This window comes from Siphateles boraxobius, unplaced genomic scaffold, assembly GCF_051911475.1.
Source record: "Siphateles boraxobius isolate OS27281-9 unplaced genomic scaffold, OSU_SipBor_1 19, whole genome shotgun sequence".
Taxonomy (NCBI): Eukaryota; Metazoa; Chordata; class Actinopteri; order Cypriniformes; family Leuciscidae; genus Siphateles; species Siphateles boraxobius.
Genome location: NW_027508799.1, coordinates 9,759,417 through 9,774,787, shown reverse-complemented (window position 1 = coordinate 9,774,787; position 15,371 = coordinate 9,759,417). Strand labels below are relative to the sequence as shown.

Genomic DNA, 15,371 nt, shown 5'->3' with positions numbered 1-15,371 from the left:
TGATGCAGGGGCGTGTAGTATTCTTGTATTACATGCTGATTGTCAAAGGAAAACGCACTGGGTTGTAACAAACCACCTGCTAGAAAGTTCTAAGTGGGTGCACCTATAAGCCTGTATCCTATTTTTCCTATTTTCTGTCAGGTCGGATTTTTCCCGCGCTGTCTGCGGATGTGACGTCAAGCGCGTTCATGTTAAACGTTTCAGATCACTCTGCCACCACCACTAGTCAGCAAGTAGCCTACACTCGCAAGCAGTGCAATTGATTTTGTGAATACACAGAAGAGACCCAGGACAACTCTGACACCAACAGTAACTCCACAGAAGACTAAAAAAGTTAAACCCCTGACAAGTGGCCGAAAAAGATCGAAAATTGAGAGCGACCGGCGCCGAGCAAGGACTAGAGTGAACATCGGCTTCGCATTTGAGCCTTGGAGGGAGCTCAGATCTGTGTTGGGAATACGAAGTGACCCAAAAATGTTTTTTTTTCTTCTGAAAAGGTAACACGCAGTGGTTAAATTGGGCCGGGGCTCTCCGGGGCTCACCCCCGCATCATAAGCCTGCTCGATTGCAGTCAGTTGCCTACTGGAAATGATGTCACATAAAATTTGATGAAAGTGATGCTTTTGAAAACATATTTCTGACAATAAATAAAAGATTTTTGAAATGGCATGTCTATTTTGTCTCGGCGGAGATGAGAACAATCGGAACACGGCCATATTCTTGTTCAGCTTCTTAATCTCGTTGTCAGTCGACTATGATTCCGCATCGCTTGCGCACGCGCATCTAGGTGACACGGATAAATGTACGCAGCAGTATGTAATGAATATTCCTGGGAGGTCCGTAGTTGAGCGGGATTTGGAAGCGCGCAAAAGTTCCAGAAATGTAAAAAAAGTGCCCTGGCCTTGAATGACAAGGTAAGGAAAATAAGACTAAATCAAAATTAAATAACCAAGACTAGGTTGAACATGTGGTTTTTCTCAGGAGATGTTTTGAGAATTTTACATCAGACACCGGATATATCAAAATAAACTAGCAATATATTCAGTCAGCATATTTGTACACTGTTATTCACTATCTTTTTAGAGCCATTGGCTATTCAAATTAGAGAAAACCCAAGAATTAAAGGTGTATTTGCTGGGGGCAGGGAACACATTGTTTTTGTACGCAGATGACATTTTGGTACGCAGATGATATTTTGGTATTATGTCAAGACCCCACTAACTCTATCACAATCTTACTTGAAGTTATCAATAACTATTCGTTGTTCTCTGGGTACAAAATTAATTGGCATAAATCTGAGGCGATGCCAGTCTCACAAGCTTGCACTCTTTTTTATTAACTGTTTTCAATTTTAGGTGGTTGGATAAAGGAATGAAATATCTTGGAATTGAATTGAACCCAAATATTTATGATATTGTAGGTGACAATATGGGAAAAATGCTCATCAAAATTAAGACTAACTTGGATAAATGGAGTAAGTTAAATTTAGCATTATGGCGGAAAGTAAACACAGTGAAGATGGTCATATCCCCTCTTATCAATTATTATACTGGGATGTTACCTATGTGCATACCACAGCCAATACTAATAAGTTAAAATAATATGATAAAACACTTCCTTTAGAATAGTGGTAAACCTCGTATTAAAGGGATACTTCAGGATTTAGCATTAAGCTTTGTATCAGTTGAAAACCAGTAGTATTTTCGAATTACCGTGCTTCCCCCTTCATATCCCCCTGATATGAGAGATTTATGTATTTTTAGTCTGGGAAAAATCCTCAGATGACGCAAAAATCATCATTTTGCGTCATCGGAGGATTTTTGGGCCAAAGGCTTTAAACTACTGCCACTACTAGTAGCTAGTTCCGCATTTTTTCACCACGCCCATATGGGGCGGGATCTCACTCACATAGTGTAAAGATATTGTCAGCCATCTTTCTGTAGAAGCTAAGCTAACAGGCTCTTGCTCTGTGTATAAAGTTTGTGTAGTAGGCTAATCACAATGGCGGAAGGTAACGTTAGTTTTGAAGTTGAAATGGCAGAAGGGGATTTTGAAGATCTGTTGCACGAATCTTATGCTCGTGGCTACCTGTACGAGCCGCAATACAAGACCTGACTCGAGCCTGGCCAGACTCGAGCTGGTGCGGACTGGTGGTGTCAGTGCTCTCGCTGTGTGCCTATGGAAACAGATAGAGAGTCCTATTGCTGTCACGAATTTCAGCGATCCCATTTTCTTCTGGACGAGATAAATTGGAAACACCAGCCAAAGCCCACAGGGACAAACGGACAGCTTAGGGTAAAGTGAGTAACGTTATTTGGTTTGTTTTTCTTTTTTTACCGAGACGTAATGTACAGAGTTTGGACACCCGGCATTATCACAATGTTCTTCCCGCGTAGTCAGCTGAGCTATTGTTGTTATATTTACATGATAGCATACTGTATGTGTAAATAGTTCGCATTGCTAACGCTGTGCTTAATGTTTTGTAGACAATATCGCCTAACAGTCTATCGTCGCTTTATGGAATGGGTCCTGCAATCCAAAAAAAATTTCCGGATACTGCCGCCTGTAACCGGTAGGCGTGGTTAGCCTGGCCTCGCAATGGCAGCAAAGCAAGTGCATTCTGGGAGTTGTTGTCTTCCAGCCACATGAGTAAAAAATACATTATCTACCTTTTCTCAGTCTAGAATGCTTCAATTTCACAATTGATTTTACATTTCTACTATATAAATGTAGCACTCTATACGTACCAATATCTAGAGTGCTCTAGGTTCGTTACCAATGTATTAATAGTTTATGTTAGGAAAACTGAATAGAAATCGGTTAAATCACAAAATGTAAAGGTAATAAGGGAAAAATGAATAAAGACTCAATTTCAAATACTCCCTTGGTTTCTCTTTTACTTGACAATCAAGTAAAGTTATGAAATGAACCTCCAAAGCAAGTTATGAATCACAGTAAACAACTTTACATTACTCACAATTAACTTGAAGGAGTATATTCAACACTTTCACATTGTTTTACATTTTGTTTCAGTCAGTTAGTAAGCTTCACTGGGCCCAGGCTCTGGAAAAAATATAGATATGTCAAAAATAGTCCCAATAAAGTAAACAAATAAAATGAGATGAAGGCCTGAACAACGCTTGTGTGCGTTGGGGCGGAAAAAATACAAATCGCCGCTTCACTCTTATTAGAGCCAACAATAGGGATGCTCCGATTGATCGGCCAGAGATCGTTATCGGCCGATATTCACATTTTATGACTCGATACTCACTAAACTTACTCACTAAACTTGGCTGATCTCACAAACCGATCTCACTAAACTTGGCTGATCTCACAAACCGATCTCAATTTGATGACGTCAAAACGTGAGAAGGTACATGATGCGTGGGGACATAAATGATTTGGCAGTCATGTCATAGCCTGTGTGGAATTACTATGATGTGTCGAGAAACAATGAAAAAAATGAGCTATTTGCCATGTATGTTTCAAAGGAATCTCACGTGGAGGAGGATTGTCCTCCAGAGAGATCGCCTTTCTGAAGAGTATTCGCTCGCTCAGTCCACACAGCGCCGCTCGCTCAGAACGCCCGCAGTGACGGAAATATGTGAATTAAATTGTGCTGCCCGTGCACGAATAAAGTTTTTTCTAGTTGACTAGTAGTAGTTCATTTAAATCATTAGTCTAATCGCATATTTATATTAATTTAATTACTGAAATGGGAGAAAATACTAAACCATAATGACTGTTATCGTAATTTTGCCTATATTCCGCATATCAAGCGCATGCATAAAGCTTGCCACAAAGAACCGGCAAAAGTAATGTTTATGCAGCATCATACATTTTAATTGTTTATTAATAAACTAGTGTTTTCTGGCTGCAAAGATACAGTTGGCGATGTTGACGCCATCTTCGCATGTAGTGAACGCGCCTATAGAGAGAAATGCAGCCTTCATACGGATCAGAGCCTTTAGCCTACATAAGCAGAGAGTACCCCATTTCTTATAGATTTTAATGTTGTTGTTTAAAAAAAAAAAAGCATTTCAAGCTTTCTATACGTTCTCAGGTCTGTGAGGCAAAGTAGCTTATACGCTGAGTTTCGGTTCATTTATGAGGCGCGCTCCAGTTCACGCGCGGGCACCTCCAGTGTCCTATTATATTGTCTGCTATATTTCGCTTCTTATTATTTAAATAAGGCCAATTGGTTGATGAAACATTTTTTGAAATTAAGATACGATTTTAACAAAATGAAATTAACTTTAAAGAATGGCTTTCTACAAAACAAAACTTAATTAAGTGGTCAAAATCATGTCTAACCCATTCCAAATGTCTCCTGATATATTGGGCATCTTATGATCCTATCTTACCTTATCTCATGCGGTTCCTTTTTCATATCACCATAGATGAAATTTAAAAAAGAACATTATATTATATAAAACAAATATGAAATATTTGCGTTTTTAAGTTATATTTAAACGTCAGATCACTCCGCTTTTCTCGTGTGTGGCTTATACATGTATGTGTGCGTGCATATGGGGGAGGGGTGCGATTTTCGAATAATACCCAGCGATCTTCGAATATTATTTTTGTTTGAAATGCCCATCCCTTCTAATGAGTAGCATCAAACTACTCCAATTTGTTCTTTTAGGAGTTTAAATTATTTATTTATTTAATTTTTGTCCTGCTCAGACTTGTATTGGACAAGGTTTAAGTTACATAAGACTTCTCTATTTTAGGTGATTAAATGTTTATGTTGTCCTCCAAAGTTTACTATTGGACAATGTTTAATTTAACCTTGTGGGCTGCATCAGACTGCTCCATTTTGTTTGCATTTATCTCTGTCTTATATTAAGTATATTAAGCATCGGTATCGGGATCGGTATCGGACGATCAGCATGACAAAAAATCGGCTATCCGTATCGGCTGCAAAAATTCTGATAGGAGCATCCCTAGCCAACAATAATGGAAAATACTCTAACGATTGTCATGCTCACATCATCACAGTCCCACGGAAAATGGAGAAACGCAGAGAGTGTCAGGAAGGAGAAAATACCGGGCTGCACCGGGCAAAAAGATCATCACTCGCCATGCGGTCCCGATCAGGGAATCCAACGAGGCCAGGGGAACTTCCAGGCAATCCAGGGTACCTGAAGCGCTACCTGATATTGAAATCCACAGTGGCCGGAGGAGCTCAGTCTCCGGTTAATCCAAATCACTCGTGAATAAAAAGTGCGTCACATTTGCGACTCGCGAGTATAAACTACACACACTCACGATGACTTATGTAGGATATCAATAGGCTTGTTTGAGATGCGCCTTGACTCGCCTGAAATGTAGTCGAGAGTAGGCGGCTGCAGTGAGAGGAGGAGTGAAAAAAGCGCAGGCAAGCTGGACAGTTCTCGCTTCTCGCAGTGGATCTGACACCTGCGAGATCAATGATGGATATCGCGGGATTCACGGGATTCACGCTCGTGCACAGTGTTGCTAATAAACTGGATGTAATTTAAGTTCTGATGCTTTTATATGAAAATAAATATAATGAACAAGACACCCAAAGCTACTTGTTATTTAATTCCATTCCAAATAAGTGTTTATCAATCATTTTTTCTTTAATACAGACATAGGCTATGTGTTATATATATATATATATATATATATAAAATAAAATTACATTGCATAACCCATAGAGATCGCACTGTCCGAGATTTTGGGAATATTCACACATAACATATACACATTAAACATGATATCCGAGTTTTAAAATCAAACATTTTAAAAGAGAACAATACATCACGGTTGTTTAAACCAATCAACATTAAGCTGTGTCGTCAGCAAGTCGTTTCCCATCATGCTTTTGATCAGCGCAGTCGGTGGAGAGCAACTGCGCGTGACTGCAGAATCCGACACGTGCGCCTTGCGCTCGCGAGAGCTTTTTGACACACGTCAGCATGACATCAGAGCAAGGCGGACCGCACTCGGACACATTTCTAACCGGCATGCATTACGCGCTGATCACCGGTGATCGGTTCTGCGCAGATTTTGCTCATCTCAAACAAGCCATCTCAAACATAGTCTCACTGCTATTAGTAAAACAAATGAACACTCAAATCTTAACTGCGTCACACTCCGTGTCGTCGTGGTTGTTTTTTTCCTTCTATCTCCTCTTCTTCGTTCCCTCCCTTCTCACTCTCTCCTCCCGCCCAATCTCGCCTATCATATCGCTCTCCAAACCAAACTGACATGTGAAATACCCGATCAGAGCCTATATACTTTATACACTTCCAACAATATGAAATATCGTTTTAAATACACGTGGTGAGTACAGATATACAATATAAATAAAATATATAAACAAAACAATATAGAGATACAATTTGAAGAATAGTAAAATAATATAGATTTCAACAAATTTCCACAGGGTTACATAAATGATCACTATTAAATACACATTCATCTTCCCATAGCTGAAATATCCCTTTAATATTAATCGGCTTTGCCAACCAAGAAAAGAAGGGGGGTTGGCCCTACCCAAAATAGAAAATTACAGAATTTCTTTTGAAATGTCTAGACTGGCCAAACATTGGGCAGGGAAAACCAATCTGGACTTGATTTTAATAGAAAAAGAGCTTGCCTCTCCGTTCACACCAATAGATATTTTATCACAAAAGTCAAATAAACTGAATAAAATGCAAAATCCTATCCTGAAATTTTCTAAAGTGGTATGGTTGGAGGTACATAAAAAATACAAGCTTGTTACACATGTGCAAAATACACCCCCTTGTAGAATAACCCAAAAATTAAAATTAATAAACAGACTATTTACTGGGCACAATGGCTAAGGAAAGGTATTAGAACTATAGGTGATCTACTGGAGGGAGACATTTATGTCATATGATGATATCAAAAGGAAATTTAACTTGGAGGGTCCTGACCATTTTTGGAAGTATTTACAAATCAGATATTGTTTGAAAGGAAGTGTTAAGTTATATATGGGAAAAATCCTATAGAGACCTTTCTGCTACTACCTCCACTACTGTGCAAAGCCTCAAAATGGTATAATATCTGCCCCTGGGTTAAAAACAATACAAGTAAAAGTCTGAAAGTAATATGGGAAAGAGATTTAGGATGTACAATGGATGATGATACATGGATTTTAATTCTGTCAAATAGTGGGTTGGACATTAGAGAAGCTAGGGGCAAGTTTATTCAATACAAAATCCTTAATAGATATTATTATACTCCTTCTAGGCTTTATAAAATGGGTATTGGCAGAAACGATCTTTGTTGGAAATGCCAAATAGCTAAAGGTACTTTGATGCATGCCCTTTGGGAATGCCCGGTGATCTCTGCTTTTTGGAGCAGTGTTTTAAGTTACATGCAGGGTTGGTTACCCTGTAGTCTGCCCAAATCACCTAGACTGTGTTTATTCGGAGACAAAGGAGAAGTGCCAATGTTAAATAAACATACTTTTAGAGTGTTAAATACTACTTTGGTAACATGTTCCCGACTCATTTTGAAATTTTGGAAGGACTCTCATGCCCCAACACTTAGAATGTGGAAAGAAAGAATGACTGAAAATGCTGCGTGCGAAAAGATGCTGGGAAGACTACACTGTACGAATGAAACCATGAAAGAACAATGGGACAATTTCTGCACTTACATGTCTACAATGTAATTTGGACATCAGCTGTTTACAGAGATTTACATTGAACCTCACTGTTTATGTTTGTGTTTTTTTTTTGTTATAAAATGTAAAAACTCAATAAATATTAGAATTATAAAAAAAATCATTGGCACATCACTATCACTGATCTTCATCACTCACGATGTCTGCAACGAGCACACAATATCATAGAGGACCATACACATGATCCTTGGGAATCGCACTAGCAGGCTCAGAAACCGCTTTTTTCAAAACACTATAACGCTGCTCAACACCAAGTCCCAACACCAGCCCTGTCCCTGTCCCTGTGCTGCCAAAAAAAGAGTCCATGTGAATATAGAGTCCATGTGAGCTTACCGATAGCCTGTCACAATCAAAAGTCTTTGTTCCTCACAATGAATGCGTTTGTGCCTCTGCCGTCCTCTTAGTTCGTCACATACCAGTCAAATGACGGATGCGCGTATTTTGAATTTCCCCAATTCAATTCACCTGGTCGATCGCACACCAAGGCGCGCACGTGCATGTGCGGGCTGCCGTGCAGAGCGCGCACAAGGGAAGCTGAATGCAGCAGAAAATGATGGGTACACGGGAGACAGCCACACCTCCACCAGGTTAGGGCGACATGTATCTTTCTCTATTGCTGTTCGATTACATGATACAAAGTCTAAGCCCGTACAGCAAACCCTTCTAATCTGGTGCCTATTACACGACATACTAAGATTGCTGTGGGGACAAAAAGTAAGACTGTTAAGTTAGCAGTTTTAAACATCCGCTCACTTAAAAATAAATCACTTCTAGTCAACAACTTAATAACCACACACAACCTGGACTTTATTTTGCTAAATGAAACTTGGCTAGAAGACAGCTGCAGTGCAACAGTCCTCAATGAAACACCCCCTCCTAACTTTACTTTTTTGAGTGTCTGCAGAGCTGTTAGAAGAGGTGGGGGTTTAGCTGCTCTTTTTAGATGTCTTTCAATGTATATGTCTATCAATGTAAGCAAATATCATTTGGGAATCACCCGTCTTTCAAATATCTGGGTATTGTGTTAAAAGGTGCTCCACGCATTTTACTTATCATTGTTTACAGGCCTCCAAAATACTCTCCAGCCTTTGCTGAGGACTTTACAGAACTGTTATCAACAATTTCCTCAGAGTTTGACTGTTTTATCATTGCTGGAGATTTTAACATTCACATAGATAATGCAGAAACCAATATGGCAAAAGAAATCAAAACTGTTTTAAAAACCTTTGATCTGACTCAGCATGTACATGGACCCACACATAATCGTGGACACACTCTAGATTTACTTATAAGCAAGGGTCTAAACATTTCATCGATTGTTATTAAGGATGTAGGACTGTCTGATCATTTTTGTATTTTCTTTGATATATTGATCTCTCCTGCCATTGAAGCTAGATCTGTGTCTCTCAAGAAGAGATTATTAAATGAGAACACTAGTGTACTATTTATGAAGGCTATATCTTTAACACCAAGCATATCTGCTGACTCTGTTGATTTTCTCCTTGATTCTTTTAACTCAAAAGTTAAGAGTGTAATTGATGATATTGCTCCTGTGAAAGTCAGGAAGAAGAGTGGCAGACAAAAAGCACCTTGGAGAAACTCAACAGCAGTGCAAAATATGAAAAGACAATGCAGAAAAGCAGAGCGCATGTTGCGGAAGACAAAACTTGTAGTCCATTATAACATCTACAAAGACAGCATCCATGCTTTCAATAAGGAATTAGGCAAAGTTAGACAGACTTTCTTCTCGAATATTATAAAAAGCAATATAAACAACATACGCACTCTTTTTGCTACTGTAGAGAGACTGACAAACCCCCCAAGCCAGATTCCCAGTGAAATGCTGTCAGACAGCGAGTGCAGTGAGTTTGCTTCTTTCTTCTCTGAGAAAATCAATAATATCAGAAAGGTGATCAGCTCATCCTTGAGTTGCGCTGGGGTCATGCAGAACAGACAACGGCCTGAGAAAGTAGTCACTATGTCTGATTTCGAAGAAATTGATGCCAAAATTTTGGAAGAAACTGTACAGCACCTTAAAACATCAACCTGCGCCCTTGATGCACTTCCCACCTTTTTTCAAAAATGTGTTACACAGCTTAGAAGCAGATCTCCTAGAATTGGTAAATGCCTCACTTCTCTCTGGGAGTTTTCCAAACTCCCTGAAAACTGCAGTTGTCAAGCCCCTCCTGAAAAAGAGCAATCTGGATAAGACCATATTAAACAACTATAGACCAATCTCAAATCTTCCTTTCATAGGCAAGATCATTGAAAAAGTTATCTTAAATCAGCTGCTCAACAAATTCTTAAGCTCAAATGGATACTTTGACAATTTTCAATCTGGTTTCCAACCACATCACAGCACAGAGACAGCGCTCATAAAGATAATAAACGATAATCACTTAAATACTGATACAAGCAAATTATCAGTGCTGGTACTACTCTACCTCAGTGCTGCATTTGACACTGTCGATCACAACATACATCTCGACAGGCTGGAAAACTGGGTCGGGCTTTCTGGGATAGTCCTAAAATGGTTCAGGTCATACTTTGTAGGGAGAGGTTATTATATGAGTATAGGAGACCATAAGTCTGAGTGGACACCCATGACATGCGGAGTCCCTCAAGGCTCAATTCTTGCGCCACTCCTATTCAACATGTACATGCTCCCAATGAGCCAAATAATGAGAAATAACCAAATCGCTTACCACAGCTATGCAGACGATACACAGGTCTACTTAGCTATATCGCCAAACGATTACAGCCCCATTAACCTGTTAAGCACTGAAGCCATTTTTGAGTTGTTTTGTCTGAGAGACATGCATAAAAGTACAGACTCATAACTCCAAAACTGTAACAAGGAGAGTCAAAAGGGAGGTATTGTTTGATAGAACACTTTTCAAATCTTTTGAAAATATAAATTACATTACATTTGGACATTCTCCTGCTGAGAAACTGCTGAGAAAAGACAAAAAAATATATATAATTTTTATTATGATTTTGCATATTTCTTGTTTGACATGGAATAACTCTGGAAGGAAATATGGTAGCTCAAAAATTCTTTTTTGGTGAAGTCCCTCTACAGGTGACCTGCATCTGGATAAAATTTTGTGGTGATTGCATGAAGTACTCAAAAGTTACAGCATTCTGAACAAACGTAGCCTTTTTGTTTAGTCCTCACTCATTTGAAAGGCAATAAAAAATTGTTGTTTTCTGAGTGACACACAAAACTAAAGACTCATAACTCCAAAACTATAGCAAGGAGAGTCAAAAGGTAGGTATCATTTGATAGAACACTTTTCAAAGTTTTTGAAAATATAAATTACATTTGGACATTTTCCTGCCGAGAAACTGCTGATAAAAGACAAAAAATAAATATAATTTTTATTATGATTTTGCATATCTTTCTTATTTGACATATAATAACTCAGGAAGGAAATAAGGTAGGTGGAAAATTCTTTTTTGGGGAATTCCCTCTACATGCGAGCTGCATCTGGATAAAATTGTGTGGTGATTGGATAAAGGAATCAAAAGTTACAGCATTTGGAACCAAGACAGGCTTTTTGTTCAGTCATTGACGCCCCCTAATGGGCATTTTTAAAATTGTTCCTCCATGGAGAATATCTTGTCATAAACGCAATAGATTATGTTCATTTTGGGCTCATTTTAATTGTAATAGTATGCTGTAAAAAATGATGTGCCATTTTCAACGATCTGTGAATGTTTCATGAGCTGTATTATGTTTTTGGCACATTGCAGTACATAGTAAAAAAAAGTATTTTATAGATTATGAAAAAAATAAATTATATTTATTAGCAAATAACTAAGCAATACTTAGGAGATGTTCAAATTGGCTACATTCACTATTAAGTTCAGACTCTAAGCTTTCAAATGACACCTATTTTGTGTTAATCAAGGCAATATTTTTGAAAAATATGATAATTAATATTTTCGCAGCCAGGTGGCCTCCGCGGGCGGTGCCCTCAGAGTTAGAGGGACTACTCAGCACTCGTTCAGAGTTGATCGAAGTTGTTAGATGCTTTAAAAAGCTGAGATTCTAAGCTTTAAGATGATACATATTTTGTGTTATCCCACGTTTGAAAAAAGCACGGATGGCTCCGGAAACATTGGAAAACACATTGCATCCCGGAGTGAGACATGTTTTTTAGCCAAGCATGCATCACTTCGTGAGGTATATCTCGTGATCAACGAAATGGATCATGTTGTGTTTGGGCTCTCTGTAATCGTGAGAATCTGCTGTCAATAAAGATGTTCGATTTTTCACAATCCATGCATGTTTCATGGCGTTATGAGCTGAAACGTCACATCAAAACAACATAGCATCACTGCTACTGCTACTTCATTGGTGCGCATAGTGCAACGTCATGTGTTAGAAGTCCATAAGGAATATCTTTAGATCTGAGTGATGGATTATGGTGAGTTTGGGCTCTTTTTAATCTTAACAATCTGCTGTAAATAATGATGTGCCATTTTACACGATTTATGCATGCTTCATTGAGTTATGAGTGAAATCGCGGCATTAGTGCTCCATCTATATACAAGGCTCTATGTGCGCCTGTGGGGGTTCGTGTGTTACAACTCCATTAGGAATATCTTAAGATCTGAGTGATGGATTATGTTGTGTTTGGGCTCTTTTTAATCGTGAGGGTCTGCTGAAAATAATGTTGTGCAATATCCTACGATCTGTGCATGTTTCATGAAGTTATAAGCGGAAAACCAACGCGAGTGCTTCACCAGTATATACTTGGCTAGGTACGTCTGTGGTATTTTTTGTGTTGGGACGCCATGAGGAATATCTTTAGATCTGATTTATGGAATATATTGAGTTTGGGCTCTTTTTAATTGTGAGCCCCTGCTGTAAATAATGATATGTCATTTTTCATGATCGATGTATCTTTCATGAAGATACGAGTGAAAAGGCCAAGTCTAAGCTACCTTGCTTGGCTACGTGCGTCTGTGGATTTTCTTTGTGGTAGAAATCCATGAGGAATATCTTTAGTTCTGAGTGATGGATTATGTTAAGTTTGGACTCATTTTAATCGTAAGAATCTGCTGTAAATAATGATGTGTCATTTCCCACAATCGGAGTATGTTTAATGAAGTTACGAACGGAAATCTGCCTTAAATTATTCATCCTTATATGATTTACATATGGTCTCTTGAGGGGCTTCTTGTACAAAACCTCACTCAAGTTTAGTAAAAAGCCCGAAACAATTATGCTTGTTTTATTGCACTCATTGAGACCTTTCAAATGACATATGGCACATGACTATCTGAGCTGTATGATGTATTTGACATATTGTAGTATGTACTACTTCATAAATTATGAATTTTTTTTTTCTATTTATCAGCAAATAACTCATTACTACTTAGGAAGTTATAAAATTGGCTACATTCATTGTAAATTTCAGACTTTAAGCTTTCAAATGACACCTATTTTAAGTTGATCAAGGTAATATTTTTAAAAAATATTATTATTATTTTTTATCGAAGCTAGGTGGCGCCAGCTGGCGGTACACTCCGTTTTAGAGGGATTACTCAGCACTCGTTAGGAGTTGATCAAAGTGATTAGATGCATTAAAAAGCTGAGATTCTAAGCTTTAAAATGATACCTATTTTGTGTTATTCCATTTCAGTGGTTGCTTAGAAATTTGAATATGAATTTTTTTTCGCGGGGGGCGCCCCGTTGCCCCCGGTACCGGGGGCGTTGGTTATAAACAGGTTAACTCTCTGTTCCAATGCATTGATGAAGTAAACAATTGGATGTGCCAAAACTTTTTTCAGTTAAACAAACACAAAACTGAAGTCATTGCGTTTGGAAACAAAGATGAAGTTCTCAAGGTGACGCATACCTTCAGTCAAGGGATCAAACAACTAAAAATCAAGTCAGGAATCTGGGTGTGTCTCTAGAGTCAGACCTTAGTTGCAGTAGTCATGTCAAAGCAATAACTAAATCAGCATACTATCACCTGAAAAATATTGCAAGAATTAGATGCTTTGTTTCCAGTCAAGACTTAGAGAAACTTGTGCATGCTTTCGTCACCATCAGGGTGGATTATTGTAATGGACTCCTCACTGACCTTCCCAAAAAGACCATAAGACAGTTGCAGCTCATACAGAAACCTGCTGCTAGGATTCTGAGCAGAACCAGAAAATATGAACATATCACACCAGTCCTCAGGTCTTTACACTGGCTGCCAGTTACATATAGGATTGATTTTAAAATATTATTACTGGTATATAAATCATTCAATGGCCTAGGTCCTCAATACATTGCAGATGTGCTCACTGAATATAAACCCAACAGATCACTCAGATCATTAGGATCACATCGGCTAGAAATACCAAGGGTTCACTCTAAGCACGGCGAGTCTGCTTTTAGCTACTATGCCAGCCGCAGCTGGAACCAGCTTCCAGAAGAGATCAGATGTGCTCCTACAGTAGTCACATTCAAATCCAGACTCAAAACACAACTGTTTAGCTGTGCATTTACTGAATGAGCACTGTACCATTGTTCGTCCAACTGTTCGATCAATTGCTTGTCAGTTATTAAACAATCTAATTTTTTTTCATGTTATAGATTTTACCTGCTATGTTGAGAAGTATGGTTCCGGCAATACATAAAGCTGTGTTAATCTTCATCCTTATCTTCTGGTCTGTGATATTACTGCTGTTTCCTCAATTGTCAGGTTTAATGAGATGTAAAGTAAGTACTGCCACATTTATTAGTGGTTCTCTGCCCCCACCCTCCATTGGCGTTTGTTTTGGATATGGGTTGGTCCAACCACAAAACATTAGAAGAATTTACTGTCACACAACCAGTAAAACCAGACCAGTTTCTGGAAAAACAGCAGTTTCCTGTAAGGGATATTATTTCAGGAACTATACTCTCATTTAAAGGAAAGCAAGAGCAAAAGAAGAAAACAATCTGCAAATTTCTTGTCAAGACTTTTATTTGAAATTAAACTTTGATTACAAATATTTTGTTTAAGTGAATAAGAGGAGTTATAAATCTGTTTTTAAATAACTTTTATTTTTTGCACCTGAGATTCGCAGTTACGGATTAATTGACAGCTGCTGTCAAGACTTTGAGGGGGCTTTCACACTGGCAGTTTAGTTTGGAACGGGGCACGGTTCGCATGAAAAATCGCTAATGTGAACGCTGTCATGTGGACCCAGGTGCGCACTAAGGTTACCGAACCCGAGACTACCTGGAGGAGGTGGTCTGAGTTCGGTTGCTCCCGAACCGTGCTGCAGTTCGCATGTATGTGAAAGCAACACGGACTCGGACGCGCACTTGTTCAGGAATAAAAGTATCCTGCGCATGCGTTTTAGCCGATTATGATGCATTTAGTTAAATAAAACACATGTAAGGGATGACAGTGTTCATAATTTACCTTGGATACGAGCAAGAGTGATCCTGGAGTGTATTTGCGCGTAGTGCGTGTAATCAGGGCAACAAATTAATGGAAATCCACTATCGCCTTTTGCAAGCAGCGGAAAGACAGGATATACGACACACACACACACACACACACACACACACACACACACACACACACACACACACACACACACACACAGTAAACCTGTGTTATTTACTAAGCTATGCATAATAGCACCAAATTAATAAAAAACACAATATATTTACCCGCGTAGTGTTTTCTGT

General features: G+C 38.7%; 1 protein-coding gene across 1 annotated transcript in view; it reads right to left on the bottom strand.

Moving 5' to 3' along the window:
* LOC143742502 (chymotrypsinogen A-like) overlaps positions 1-14,398 on the bottom strand; it is a 30,252-nt gene extending 15,854 nt beyond the window's left edge. The window contains exon 1 of the mRNA XM_077235385.1: positions 14,290-14,398. Within this exon, the coding sequence (XP_077091500.1) occupies positions 14,290-14,344 (55 nt within the window). The 5' untranslated portion in view covers positions 14,345-14,398. The remainder of the gene's footprint in view (positions 1-14,289) is intronic.
* Positions 14,399-15,371: the final 973 nt, after the last annotated feature.